The following is a 14105-nucleotide window of genomic DNA, read 5'->3' as shown; positions in this document are numbered from 1 at the left end:
CCCAGACTTTGGTCACGTGAGTGCAAACTTGGCCAAATGGGAAGGCGAGTCTCTGTAGTACACGCTTCCGACCGCCATTACATTATTACAATGCCTTGTAGGCTGGACTATGGTTCGCGGAAAAAAAAAAAAAAGAAAAGCTTCAACGCTCAAGTAAAACCTACACACACACGCATTCACAGAGAGAGAGAGAGAGAGAGAGAGAGAGAGAGAGAGAGAGAGAGAGACACATTCAGACTGCGCGCACGCCCATCGAGCAGTATAATAACGCACTCTGACAGATAAACAATGAGGAAGGAGCCGCTGCGGTTGAGGAAATCATGCACATGTTGGAGGATTTAAATCAACATTCGCAGGTTTCTCGACAAAATACACGGATGATGCGCGCTTTGTGAAGGAGCGATCTGCAGCCGTTCAGCGTAATCTTTATGTCAGAATCGGCGCCAGACGAGGAGGGTGACTTTTGACTTGGAAGTGTACACATTTACACACACACGCGCGCGCAAAAAGAAAAAAAAGCCCTATCTGACATTTTTTTTCTGCAACGCTGGGGCTTTTGTGGCTTTGAGAGGACGTTTCGTAATGATATAAAACTGAAAGGAAGGAAGGATTTTTTCAAACCTCCGTCTACAGCAGTCGCCTGCTTCTCGTTTTCCTGGTTGGTGGAGTGTCAGAGTAGTTTTTTCTTTCTTCTTGCCTGAATGGTTTAACCCATGATTTTTGGGTGTTATTGCTGGGAACCCGCTTGACTTTGTCCGCCAGGATCAACGCAGAACAAGGAGGAGAAGTGTGTGTGTGTGGGGGGGCGGTGGATCTCTTTCTTTCTCTTTTCTTTTTTGTCTTTATGTTTTTATATTCATAAAGCTGTCGGGATCCTCGGATCGTTTGGTTCAGAAGCAACAGAGGGATTAAATATTCCTGCTCGCAGCGCCGTGTTTGTGCGAGCCAGACTGGCTTACATTGTGAGAGGAACGGTTGTGGCAAAGAGAAAGAAGGGCTATAAATAGCGCATGCAATTCTCAAAAACTATCACAAGTGGTGCATCATCTTGTGGAGCACACGGAATCAGATATCCTGCATAGCAATCGCCTTTTTTTTAATTGAGTTGATCTTTTTTTTTTTTTTTCTGGCAGCGTTTCTATTTAAAGTTTTGACGCGTAGAATTTCTACATATTTGGGCTGTTTTCTGGGAAAGGAGGAGAAAAGGAGTGGTTTTTTCATGGATCGGGGCGATTTAATGATGAAACTACATGCGGAAAGACTGATTTGGAGACAAGCCGATCTTCCTCTGTGCGTGGATTGAAATGGATCTATTATATGACAGTGATCGCATTTGGAATCGCCTGACCTGGATTGTAACAATGTTGTGATCTCTCTCTCTTCCCCCCACCCCCCTGCTCCCCACATCATCTCCCTCTCTCTCGCTCGCCCCGCTCTTTCAACACACGCTTGGATTTATACGCACGGGCTTTATGGATGCATTGTGCACTTCGTTTTGAATACGCCCATTCTCTCATACCGACCATCCCGAGTCTATTATCCGCGGCTCTTGGAAGACTCGTAAAAGGGAGCCGATTTGTCACCCCTGATCGGTGTTTGGATACCGATGTAAGGATTTCGACATGCCCTGCGCTCGCGACCCCAAAGGCGGACGATTATGACTGCAACGGCGAATTGGGTGGCTAACGGGGCAAGCCTTGAGGACTGCCACTCCAACATCTTCTCTCTGGTACAGTATCAATAAATCATGCTCGGCCAGCTATGATAGACAGGTCATGAGACCGTGGGAGGCACGCTTATATGTCTGCCTGCTGTACAAAGGTGGACCAATTGGTGATGTTGTTATTGGGCAATCATTAACAGACATGCAAACTATCACATTTTACCACTAAACCTGTTAGATTAATCATTTCTGTGCAACCTATAAAGAAAAACTCATTAAAACAAAAATTCTAACAAATTCCATTGGATGTTTCTTTGCATGCATTTGCAGATCCAATGTGTTCCAAGCACATATTGACACAAAAAGCACCAGATTTTTATTGTTATTAGCATCCTCTACTTGTACTTAATCATTTTGCTGGAAATCTTCCTGGAACTCTATTGCAGTGCCAAGAAACTAACTCTCAAGGAAGAAGCCTTTGTTTATTATCTCAGGTTTCTTTCATTTGGTTTGAAAGAAAGAAGAACAAATAGGTTAACATGTGTGAAATTACTTCAGCAGGACATGAAGAGCAATGAAGAGTAGCAAAAAAAAAAAAAAAAAAGGAGTTCAAAATTTATGACAATAACATGCATAAAACGGAAGCTGCAAAAAAAACAAAAACTCTGTTGGACTTCATACGTGCAGTGTCATGTTTTTTTTTTTTTTTTGCAGAACTCACTGGTTTTGAGGTTGCAGGCGACAAAGCGTCGTGTTTTTCACAGTTTTCCTCCTGCAATCAGAGAGTTAGCTGTCTTACCACAGTAAGCAGTCAAGTGTAAAGGCATGCAGGAGACTGATCTCAGACTGCCGAGAACCACAACAACATAGGGGTCCTGAGGGCTTTTCAGGTGATGGTGCAGGTTGCGAACCGGCAGCAGACTGTGTTACACTGCACTAAATGTGACACCAAAGCTATTTAAATACATCCCAGAGAATGTTTTCAATTAGAAACACAGACTTTTTTTTTTCTTTTGAAATTTTGGGGCTTGAGCAGAACTTTTGTTCAAAAAACATACATATTTGACACCAGGGAGAGAGGAATTTTAAAGTGCCATCATTAACTATTCAGAAGCTTCTTGCATGAATTCCTCTGCACTGATTCTGATGCACATGCAGCATTGTGCATCTTAAATTTTCCTAGCTTGACACAGCTGAAAACTGTGATTGTGTCCTTGTCACCGTCTCATCCGGTGACAAAGGAGGCTATTCCCTTTGTGGAAAAAAAAAAAAGCTCTCATTCACTCACTGCAGCTTTATTGGCCATCATGAACATCCTTTTCAAACTGAGGGTGAAAGAGACCATCCATCAGCCGGCTTGTTGAGAATATTTATGACTGGCAAGTGCCTCGGCGGTTACTAACTGGCGGGGTTCCTAGAGGGGAGTCCAAGACAGGACAAAATTGTAAAGCACACCGTGTGTACTGGTTTGAAACGGACGCAGCAGCGAAACATGTATCTTGATGTTGACACTTTAAGGGTCGGTGGTGTGGGTGGCATCAGTCTTTATAAATAAGGAACTCTTTCTTTTTTCTGCAAATACGTTACAGAAGAAAAGTTGTTTCCATTTGTGGCAAATCGGCATAAATAAAACAGTTTTTATTGCAGTTGTGTTTATCAGAAAATATGGACGCACTTCTTGATCTGAACCAATACTGACGGTTTGGATGAAGAGTGTTTGGCTTGGAAAGCGAAATCAGTCAGTACTTCACACTCTGATCTCTAATTCAGACTGATCTATAAGTGAAGTTCTGTTTTTACCAGAGAAATCTTTAAACATGGCACTTTTCTTGCTGGCACATTGTTAGAGAAAGCTGTTCTAATACAGCTAAGCTATTTCTATTATAATCCCCCTGAAGCTTCTTGTTGGCAGCTTGCAAACTGTAAATATTTATTTTTTATAACATTTACATACATCATAAAATGATTTGACGATATTTAGCATTAGATCATTCATGTTGTATTTGATGTTAGTTTTCGACAGAATTATAATTTCTCTCAGTGAACATGTTTGATTTTCAAATACAGGAATCACACGCAAGCTTTGTCAGTTAAAGTTGCGTAAATGACAAGCAAGAGCAAGATTACTAAATATTATAGACTCTGATATCTGGGTTAAGATCTTTTTCACCTGGGGAATATTTAAATTTTGTACTTTTACCTTTCTACATTGTCTTTAGCTTGTTCATGTTTAAGAAACACACATTAATATTGTGTAGTACCTCAACTGTTAACCTTAAAATATATCTGAAGTTTGCTATTGGCACCATGTAGCATTTACATTTATTTTTATAGCTGATATAGAATCCTCTAATGCTTTGAATTTATAAACGGGATATTTTGTTTCTTTTTATTTTATTCAATACTTTTAATCATTTAAAAATAAATACTGTACAGAAACATGTTGCCTGTTTTCGATGACCTACTTGTTCACAAAATATGCTAATAAAATGTAATATTTTTTATCTACAAAATAAAAATGATAAGCCACAGATGTGATCCCTCACTTTTTCCGACTTAGATCCAAACGTAAAGTTTTTACCGTAGGAATCTACAGCATCCTGTCTTCCACTGTGAAGCGCATCTATAAATCCACATAGACACAAAGTCCATGGCTGAATTTAATGCAGTTTCACATTTTACAACAAGAGGAAGTAAAATAGGCAATAATATGCTACTGAAGTTACAAGAAAAGCCATAAAATATTTTTTTCATATGCACATTGTTTGAGAAAGCACAATATAGAAGTTTGGACAAAACAAAACACAACACATTTTTTCATTATAATTTCTTGGAATCTTATTATTACCAGCATGCAGCCTTTCTGATGGCGTTAGATGTTGATCTGATCTTAAGCCATCAGATCAACATTAAATGCTTTGAAAGCTAAAAAAAAAAAAAAATCAAATGATATTAATCCTCAGTAAGCATGTTCCATCCATTAGATGGCCCACTGGCTCAGAAAATATGCTAATGCGATGTTAGCTTTGTCTGTCAGAGTTCCACAGATGATAAGGTGGGAAACTTCCTAACCTTTCCCTGTAGGTCATGATGGCTGCACTCTTAGATAAAGGTCTTGTAGCAAATTCTTGACAGGCTGTTAAACGGCATTCCAGCATGCATTAACCTTGTTCCTCACACCGATTTGCACCCCACAACAGTAAAGAAAAAAGCAAAACAACAGCTAACTAGAAAGCATAAGTGCCTATATTGAGGGGACTTTATGGGGGCAACAGCAGATTATTGTCAAGGCCTGTGTAAGATACTCTGGATCGTCTGCAATCACACAACCCACAGAACAACTGTCTTGTGTGCTGGTGATCAACCATCTGTGACAGAAAGCAAACTAGACCCTTGTAAGTAGGAGAAAAGAGCCGGGGCTGGTGAGTTGAAGTGGCAGTGAAGGAGGGAATAGGGTGGAGGAAGGTTTTTCAACGAGAGGCTGAAGGACTGCAGCAGAATCTGTTTTCATTTTAGGAAAGTATTATGACTGATGTGCATTTCCTGACTGCAAGCCTCAGCCTATTTGAGCAAGAAACTGAGAGTGAAAGAATGAGACAGAGCACGAGAGAAAATTAAAGAGGGAGACTGCAATGGGGGAGAGAAAAAGAGAGAAAGAGAGAGAGACACAGAGAGAGAGGCAGAGAAAACAAACATCTTTCTGTGGACTGGGCAGGTTTCCTTTTAACACTGAGTTCCAGGCTGATTATGAAAGGCAAGGAGGAGACAGTTAAAGGCCACACAACACAGGAAGCCTCACTGTGTGCGTGTGTTTATACTGAGCACACTGTAAACCACGCAGACTCAGGAGACAAACTTCAAACAGCCATCATATTATACACACACAGACGCATTCACAAACACAAGTAGCGAGGAGAGGGAAAAATCCCGGTGCCCACACAAACATATGTACCACAACGCAGCACGTGCTGCATTTTGCACACGCGCACTCATATACCACTCCCTTTATCGCCCATATTTGGGCTTGTGAATAAACCCCGCATCCCGACGATGCAGGTTTGTGCAAACAGAAGTAGACCTTAATTAAGGGACTTCTCCTCTCCTCTCAACAGAGGTGCGTGGAGTGCAACGCTGGTAATTAAGTGTCCTCATGTAGAGGTCTAATGTGATCAACTAGGAGGTGCTCATTAGCCCAACTGTATCCCAACAGCGATCTTCGCTTGTATAACGATGATGCTACTCTCTGGCGAGGAAATAAAGTGCTCAAAGATGAGGCTTGAGGAGATAGCTGCAGTGTGGTGATTTATGGCAGGTGAGTGGCCATGGCTTGTAAGGAGAAGCAGGTAATCAGGAGTGGTGCCTTTTTAATACATCCTGTTTGCATTTGCTCCTTATTAATGGTGGTGGAGGGTGCAGGGATGCTTAGGGATGAGAAAGAGGCAGTGCTTGGACAGAGTGTTTGCTGAGCTGATGAATTATTGGGAGTAAATGCAAACCTGGGAAACATTAGAAATGTAGTTATGCTTGTGCTCTTGCGATATTGGAGAGCTGAATCCAGAACAAAGGTGTTTTCTTACACTGAAAAATATGAATAGGTTTGTAGAGCCCTGTTTCACTCCAGCTGAAATAATACATTATTTTAGTAAATGTTTGAAAGTACATATCAGGTGTAAATACTGGAAAGCCATTCTCTTAATTAGATATTGTGTATAAAGTACATTTAAAGGGGATGTGTGTCACCTTGAGACTGTTTAGTATTTAGCTGTAAAATGTCTCAGTGTTTACCTTGGTCAGGTTTATTTCAGGCTCAGTTATAGCATTTTAGGATTTAATAGTCATGTATGATCACTTAAGTACAAATGGATAAAACATTTTAAATAGGAAAGTGGTAATTAAAAAAAATAAATGTGTTGCTTTCTCTTTTTTCCAATTGAAAATACAGTCTATGTGGTGCATGTGCTTATTTTTCTTTGTTAATTATTTTCTTGAAATGTAGAGATACATAGTCATAATATTACTCAGACTTCACATATAATTTAAATTTAGACTTTATATTACACCCGTGCCCATTTAATTTGATTTTGACTCCTTTTTAGGAATAATATGAAATAAGAACCACAATCAACCAACAATAACTCTGAAAACCCAGAGAAAGCAGTTGATATTTGTGGAAGCCAAATAACCACATTTCTTACAGGAAAAAAAGAACCTAGAAACTTTTATTTATAGGTTGCAATTTGATGCATGGTCAGTATGAAACGTACCTGGAAAAGGTTGGGTGTAAAAGAAGAAATTTTAAAAAGGTACAAACTGACGAATACTTCTCCATAAAATGCAGTTTATGAAGCTAAAAGATAAAGTATAAAATAGACATCAACGTAAACACATAAAAAATAAATGGACAAATAGATGATTAATTTTTATAGAGCCATTTCAGAGCATAAGTTTTTAAAGTGTTTTATAGAAATGACCTGGTCCATTTAAAATGTTGCTACTTGAAATTAGACCCACAATCAAATTTAAAGATAAACATAATTCTCAAGCTGCTTACAATATAAAGTTAGTGTTAAGACACTTATCGTCAATGTTTACCGGTTGTTAGGGACTATAAAGTTAGTATTAAGACACTTATTGTCAATGTTTACAGGTTGCTAGGGACTATAAAAGTAAATAGTTTTGCTAAAAGTTGTGTTAAATTGGCTTATAGACAAATTTTTAAAAAAACATTAATTTGTACTAGACAAGAAGAAGCAATCTTGAAATTGCCTGTGGCTCTAAACATTAGGCCAAAAATGAACTACTCTAAGTTATGACAGACTTTAGAGAAATGGATTCTCACATTACTTTGGAAATATGTGTTTTACATATTTACAGTTTGATTTATAAATTGTGCAATAAAGAGTAAAACTGCTTAGTCTAAAAAAGAGTCTATATTTAACCAGAGATATTCAGGCTGAATATAATCAGTTAGGCAACTGCTGTCTTGAAAAATGGACTGTGTGCTCAGTGCTAAGTAAGGAAAATTTATTTATATGTCACGACACGATGGCTTTTTTTTTTTTTTGCTGCATGCAAAAGAAATACTCAAGCAGCTCTTATTTCTCATGCCCAATTAATCTCCAAGACAAAGCCACTTTGATAAATCACAGTTTGATCAAGATTCAAGGTTTCCCTTTTTTAGCTTGTTGTTCATCAGTTACATTCAGGTTGCACGCAGCAAAATAACTGTGAAATTGGTGGGGAAAAAAAAAAGGTGAACAGAGCTGAAAAAAGGAGCCTCTTGTTCTGGAGAGGAGAGTCAATTTGTTCATCTAATATGATGTCACCAGAGCCTCCCATGAGATCATTCTCATTTATTTTATACATTCGCTCTTGGGTGTAGGCCACCCGAGACTGAGAGACAGTCCTGCAGCGAGAGCGATGAAGCAGGTGGACCCATCTTCTTTAAACCTGTCCGTCTCCCAGCTCGTCTGCTGACCATACACTGTTTGAAATTGTTGTGGTATTTTTTTTGTTTGTTTTTTTTTTTCACCATCTGCATGTCTAATTAGAAACCATGCTGAGAAGCGGTTGCAGGTACATTAGGAATGCAGAAATGATGACAACCTCTCAGAGCAGAGGGGGAGTCACCTTCCTCTGCTCAGTGCTTGAAAAGCAACTGTTAAGTGTTTTGTGTTAAAAAATTGTTTAGAATAAACAAAATCTTATGTTTAAAGATAAACATGAAAATTTTAGGGATTTTTCTCTGTAGATGAATTCTTTAAATCATTTCAATTATTCCTGAATTTTGTTAATTTTGCAGGATTTTACTTCCTTACCAAGTAAATGTGTGAAGGTCTAGTCAAACCTTTTTAACAAACAAAACTATACCAATACATAAAAAAAGCTTTATTTTGGTATCCATTTGTCGTAAATGATGCTTGTATTAATTCAGTAAAATAAACATTTTAAAACTGACAGTAAGAGCCTTGTGATTATGGAAACAGATTGTCACCTGTGGAGAAGTTGATGACATGTCATGGTCAGTTTTTCTCTTAATTTTTGTTATTTTGTTGTAACACATTATTTAAGGAATATGGCATCTACCCCCTGAAAAACAAGCTCCCATGTACACATTGCTCTGGTAAAATCAAATAAAATATGGTGCAGTGCTTGAGTCTAAATATTGGATTTTCCTCCTAGATTTCTTGTCATTATTTATCTTTTAATTACAATTCTCATTCAAAAGTGTTAACTGGTGTTATGTCTCGTAATGCCAGCTGATTGAGCTCCATTCTTGTGCCTATTGTGATGTTATCAACTTAAGTACAAAGAATTTTCTGTCTTTTTTCCCTTCAGTGAAAATAAATGTTTGTATTTAGTGAAATCCAGAAGTGAAAATCAATAGTTCATTATCCTGCTTGTCATCGTTTATCTCTTAGTGATTTTAAGGCTTTTTATACATTCTCACCTGCGGCATTAATGCAGTTTATATAGTAATGATTGTATACAAATAATTATAATATTTTGAATACAAGCACTCAGAACAAGTTGCTGGTATGGGAATTTTCTGATTTAATTGGATTGAAATGTAAATGTTACGACGGTGTGGATTACAGGTGACATTGAGACCATGCCACCGTCAAGGGAACAAAAAGTGCAGGTTTCCAAGGCAGCATCTTTGTCTTCTGCTGCATGCCCCGCGGAGCATCTCCATCTGGTTGATTCGCACTAAACAATCCACCCCCTACGCCCAACCCGTGCTCTTGGCTTTGCTTGCTTGCAGTTCAGACAGATAGAGCTGGCTTCACCTTGAGTATATTTGAGGTATACTCCTACTAATCTGCCCCTGTCACTGCTGTGGGAATTCCGTGTCATCGCAATGGGAGAACAACCCGACAGTTTGAACATTGTAACTCAGAGAAAGAGAGAGAGAAAAACAGGCATTCGGGCTGCTGTAAAGAAAATGATTTGTGAGTCAGCCTCGCCGTGGGTCAGAGAAACAGGGTGGAGTGTAAGCTGGAAACAGGAAGGCCGGGATCTTCTCACTTCTGTTTTTACAACACATCTCTTTTCTGCTAAATTCTCCGGAGCGTAGTCATGGATCTTATCTGAGCAGCAGGCTTGTCAGAGCCCTGCCACAGAGGTGAAGAACAGTTCAAAGGCGGAGTGGGGAGAGCGGGAGGGAAGGAGGAGACGCGGGGCGGGAGGGGAACCACCGCTGGTCCCGGTGCTGGAATTGGGACAGGATGGGCTGGAGTTTTTTTTTTTTTTCCTTTTTTTTTGAGCATGGTGGCTTGAGTGTGAAATATGTAAGCCCTGCAGTGCCAGCTGTGTTCTATTCTTAGTGCCTGCTGGTGTTTCAGCATGTGTGCAGGGCGAAAGAAGGCTGTGTGTGAAACAAGGATTGGCAGGAATGGGCGGGAAGTGGTGCCATCAAATGCCTGCGATAGCGAGAAAGTCAGCTCGTTAGCCGAGACATGCATACTAACCGCTAATATCACTCATGCTAAATAAAGTATGCTGTTAAATATCTCACTTATTCCAGCGCAAATTGGGGTTTAAGACATATAAGTTAAGCTTTCCATTTTATGGGTTGAATAAATTATGTTTTTATATTATTTGTCAGCATCATTGTTATTTTTTAATGTACTGGTTATAATTCTAACTCCAATATGGCTGCCTCATGTGTAAAATGAAGTGATAGGTCTTTATTTACATTACTGACAGCTTACATTTCATAACTTGTAGTGCTAGTCCATACATCCATTAGTAAACATGCTGCTATATTATTTGAATTCATAATATGTTGGGAAATACGTTGGGATTGGCTTGTATTGCTAATAGTATGCAACAATTATCAAATCTCACTGATTTTCTAGTATCAAACTGTAATATGTGTGAATAATTCCCAGAACTTCAAGCATGCTTTTGTAGATATGCACATTAAATAAATATCAATTTATTTTTACCTTAAGTCAGTTTATCAATAAAAAGTTTATTTGTAAATGTTTTTCTTGGCGGTGTCTCCTCTCGTTTCCCTTTCAGACTTTTTTCAGTAATTTTGTCCCATTTAGTTTCTGATATTTAACATTTACAGCCCCTGTATATGTGAACAACATTGAAGAACTTTAATCTCTCTTGGAACCTGCGGGGGTCTAAATGGTAGCAAAGTTGTCAGGCTAGCCCTGCTCAAGGTGTTGCTACACTGCCTTCTAATGAAGCCTAACTCCTGAAGCCCAGTGTTGTTTTCAAAGACACTTTTCTAAAACCATAAAATGTGCAAATCTGTTTTTTTTTTTTTTTTGCGATCAAACAGGAGTAACTCAGGGAATTGTCTGCAGAAGACCTGTTTTCAGTCTCCTCACCTGACTGCCTGCATATCGACAAGGACAATTTCTTCAATGGGAGATACTGCCCCGCTTGTAACTGGGCAAATATTTTCTGCAAGCCAGACAGCTTTGCCGTTATCATGGCTGGCTGGGATTCAGCAGCAGTTAGAGCGCTCTCAGGTTAAAGGATGTCAGCTCTGCGGAACGAGAGGGGGAGAGAAACAAAAAACATTAACGTTGCCTGGCGCGCTGTTGCAAATTCTAATTATCACGTGTTGATCTTCCATTGAGAGATTATCCGCAACCGATCGGACGGGTGCTTGATGAGAACAAACACATTATACACAGACGGTTGATTCACAAGCATTTGTGTTGCATTGATTCTCTCTGCTCTGCCGAACGGCGCTCTCTCCCGTTGTGAATTAAGACAGACGCTCATGATTTTTCAGATGCTAATGAAAATTTGTACAGCTCTATTTCAGTGCTGGCTTGCTTTACAGGATGAATGGGCAGTGCAGGACAATAGAGATGCAGACAGGTTTTATGGAAGTGTCTGAACAGGCGTGACTGAGTGAACTTGGGCTTTCTAGGGTGATCTACACAGACAGGTGCAGAGAAAGTTGTCTTGGGAATAATATATTGTGAGGCGCATAGGTTGTGGGATTGCTTGCATATTTGTATTGCTCGTCAGATGACTTCTAGCGTCAAGGCTCAGATTGTCAGCCACTCCCGGTTAGTAAGTAAACAACAGATTTGAGACAGCAGTCGGGCGAGTTGCAAGTTGGAACTTGTTCAGGTGTGACCTGTGGTGATGTTGACAGGCCGGCCCAGACTACGTCCTGCATGCTCCTACAGAGGGTTATTTACTGTTTTTCCACTGATATTTTGATAGCAAAGAAAAGAAAATTAAATGCTGACTTTTGCTTTGCTGTCTTTTTTTGTGCAGCAAAAATAAATAAATTAAAAATCAATGCAGGAAATTGGAAGCCAAATGAGACATTTTTCATTCTGCTTCTGCTCCATTTGCCCAGTTTCAAGAACAATCAAACTGGCTGCTTCTTGTGGCCAATTCAGAAGCCACCATGCAGTGCTAATTGCACAATTATTGAACTAAAATTACCAGAGTAATTTTTAAACACAAGTTAAGCAGTTCTCTAACTGCTCTGAGTCAGTAATCCTGCTGTATGAAGCCATAATCATCTGGTAAATTTGAGCTCATGAATTCCAGCTGCAGGAGAACAAATTGAGCTTTTTGTTCTGCCCTAGAAAAGCCAACACACACACACACACACACACACATACACACAGATTTTTAGAGTACTGTAAGGGACTTAACGTGTTATTTTTCTACTGTAACCCTGGCGACAGAAATCTCTAAACTTGAGCTTACTGAATTCGTACAGATGTTTTATGTTGCCTAGTAACTGTTTTTCCTCTTTTCTTGTTTTTCTTCTTTGTGTCTCTGGGTTTTTATTTATTTCTCTGCATCTCTCTTCCCTTCGTTGCTTCTAGTTTAACAAAAATTACAACAAAATTGTTTATTACCATGTGAATAATTTAAGCAGAGACCACCTGACTGTCCCCGATGCTCCAGTCGGTTTTATTCTGCTAATGGCTGTGGCATCCTATTGGTTCCTCCGCCGCTGTTCCTCCTGCCGCCTGCTTCTCTTTGTGTCAGGTGAGAGAAGTCGTGGCTCGGCGAAGGGCTTTCTGTCGCGTGATTGGCAGGTCTATCCGTCACTCAGCCCCTGGGACCCTCGCTCGCTCTAATTAGGTCGCTTGGCTTGCTCACCTCCCAGAGCTGGATGCTACAGCAGAGCACAGATCAAATGACAGCCCCTTGTTTTTGTGGGGGACGTTTAAAGGTGGTGGCAGAAGGTAGAGGGAAGGCATCTGTTTGGCGTCCACAGCAACCACACAGAAACCTCCTTTTTCACACGCATTGTGCTTTTCATCACTTTTGTTCCTGCCTCCTGTGTGTGATAATGTGCGTTGCTCTTGATTTGTGTTGCAAAATGCCATAGGGGAGTACGGCTCCTTGTGGGTTAATTTGATTTCATCGGGTTAATTGATGAAGGGGAGGGAGGGAGTCGATGCGTGGTCTTATTTCTGCCACTGGCTGTTCTAATTGGTGACTTCTCAGTGTTAGTTGTGCAGACTTTGCTTCAGACAATCTCGTTTTTCTTTATCTTAAAGAAAAAAATTAAACAAATTAGCAGAGGCTAATAAAGGACGAGGGCCAACTGGATATATTTGCTGCACAAACAAAATGCAATGCGATTTCATGCAGAACTTAATTGTTTTTTTGTTTTTTTTTTATTTTGCATTTGCAACTGTCTGATCTGACACCACAAACAAAACATCTGAAGCCGAGATTGTGCAGATAATGTGCTGTCTGTCTGTAGTCTCTTTCACATTAAAACCAACCCAGCGTCGTGCTTGTTGATTACTTTATTTGAAGGAACAGCAAACAGTCTGGCGCACATCAATATGATAAAATTGCAAGTAGGTGGCTTGAGTCTTGGCACTGCTAGAATGAGGAACAGTGAACTAAATGTAAGCCACACATATCAGGTATTGGTAAAAGAAACAAACTTTGAAGTCTAAGCAATTATAATTACATAATATCACTTAGAAATAATAAACTTGTTAACGAAATTATTTTAACGGATCTTGTTTTCCCCTGGATATGAGCAGTTTCTCAAGCATCTAAACAGATTAGACATGGATGAGAAAGGGATACCTTTCATATTAAGTGTTTTGCATGTGCCAGAGTATGTAAAACTGCTGATATAGTCTCCCTCTCAATAGGCTAAAGTGGCTTCTTTGTTAGGATGAGGCTCTCATGTTGTTAGAAGTAGCACATCTGCTGGGATGCCGTATTAACCACAAACTCACTCAGATGTAAGATCAGTCGCATTAGCTGCACTTGACGTTGAATTGTGGCCGTAAGAAAGCTCAAACAGCAGAATGACGGGTGGGCTGGGCTGACATGACATTCTCACAGTAAGCATGATAATCATGAGAAAGAATAGTTTCACAATATTAACACCAAAAATTTAAACCAAAATATTTAGCACAATCAAATTGAAGAAACTCTTTATGCTTCTGCTTTTTACGACTAACTGGGC

At 39.6% G+C, this 14105-nt stretch overlaps 1 protein-coding gene across 2 annotated transcripts in view; it reads left to right on the top strand.

Moving 5' to 3' along the window:
• Nucleotides 1–242: 242 nt before the first annotated feature.
• The window catches only part of LOC114149506 (mediator complex subunit 13L), a 96610-nt gene continuing 82747 nt past the window's right edge, over nucleotides 243–14105 (top strand). For both annotated transcript variants that reach the window (XM_028025436.1, XM_028025434.1), the window contains exon 1: nucleotides 243–1729. In XM_028025436.1, coding sequence (XP_027881237.1) covers nucleotides 1658–1729 — 72 coding nt within the window. In that variant the 5' untranslated portion in view covers nucleotides 243–1657. The remainder of the gene's footprint in view (nucleotides 1730–14105) is intronic.

This window comes from Xiphophorus couchianus, chromosome 8, assembly GCF_001444195.1.
Source record: "Xiphophorus couchianus chromosome 8, X_couchianus-1.0, whole genome shotgun sequence".
Lineage (NCBI taxonomy): Eukaryota > Metazoa > Chordata > Actinopteri > Cyprinodontiformes > Poeciliidae > Xiphophorus > Xiphophorus couchianus.
The sequence above is the reverse complement of the archived record's forward strand: the minus strand, read 5'-3'. Positions and strand labels throughout refer to the sequence as shown.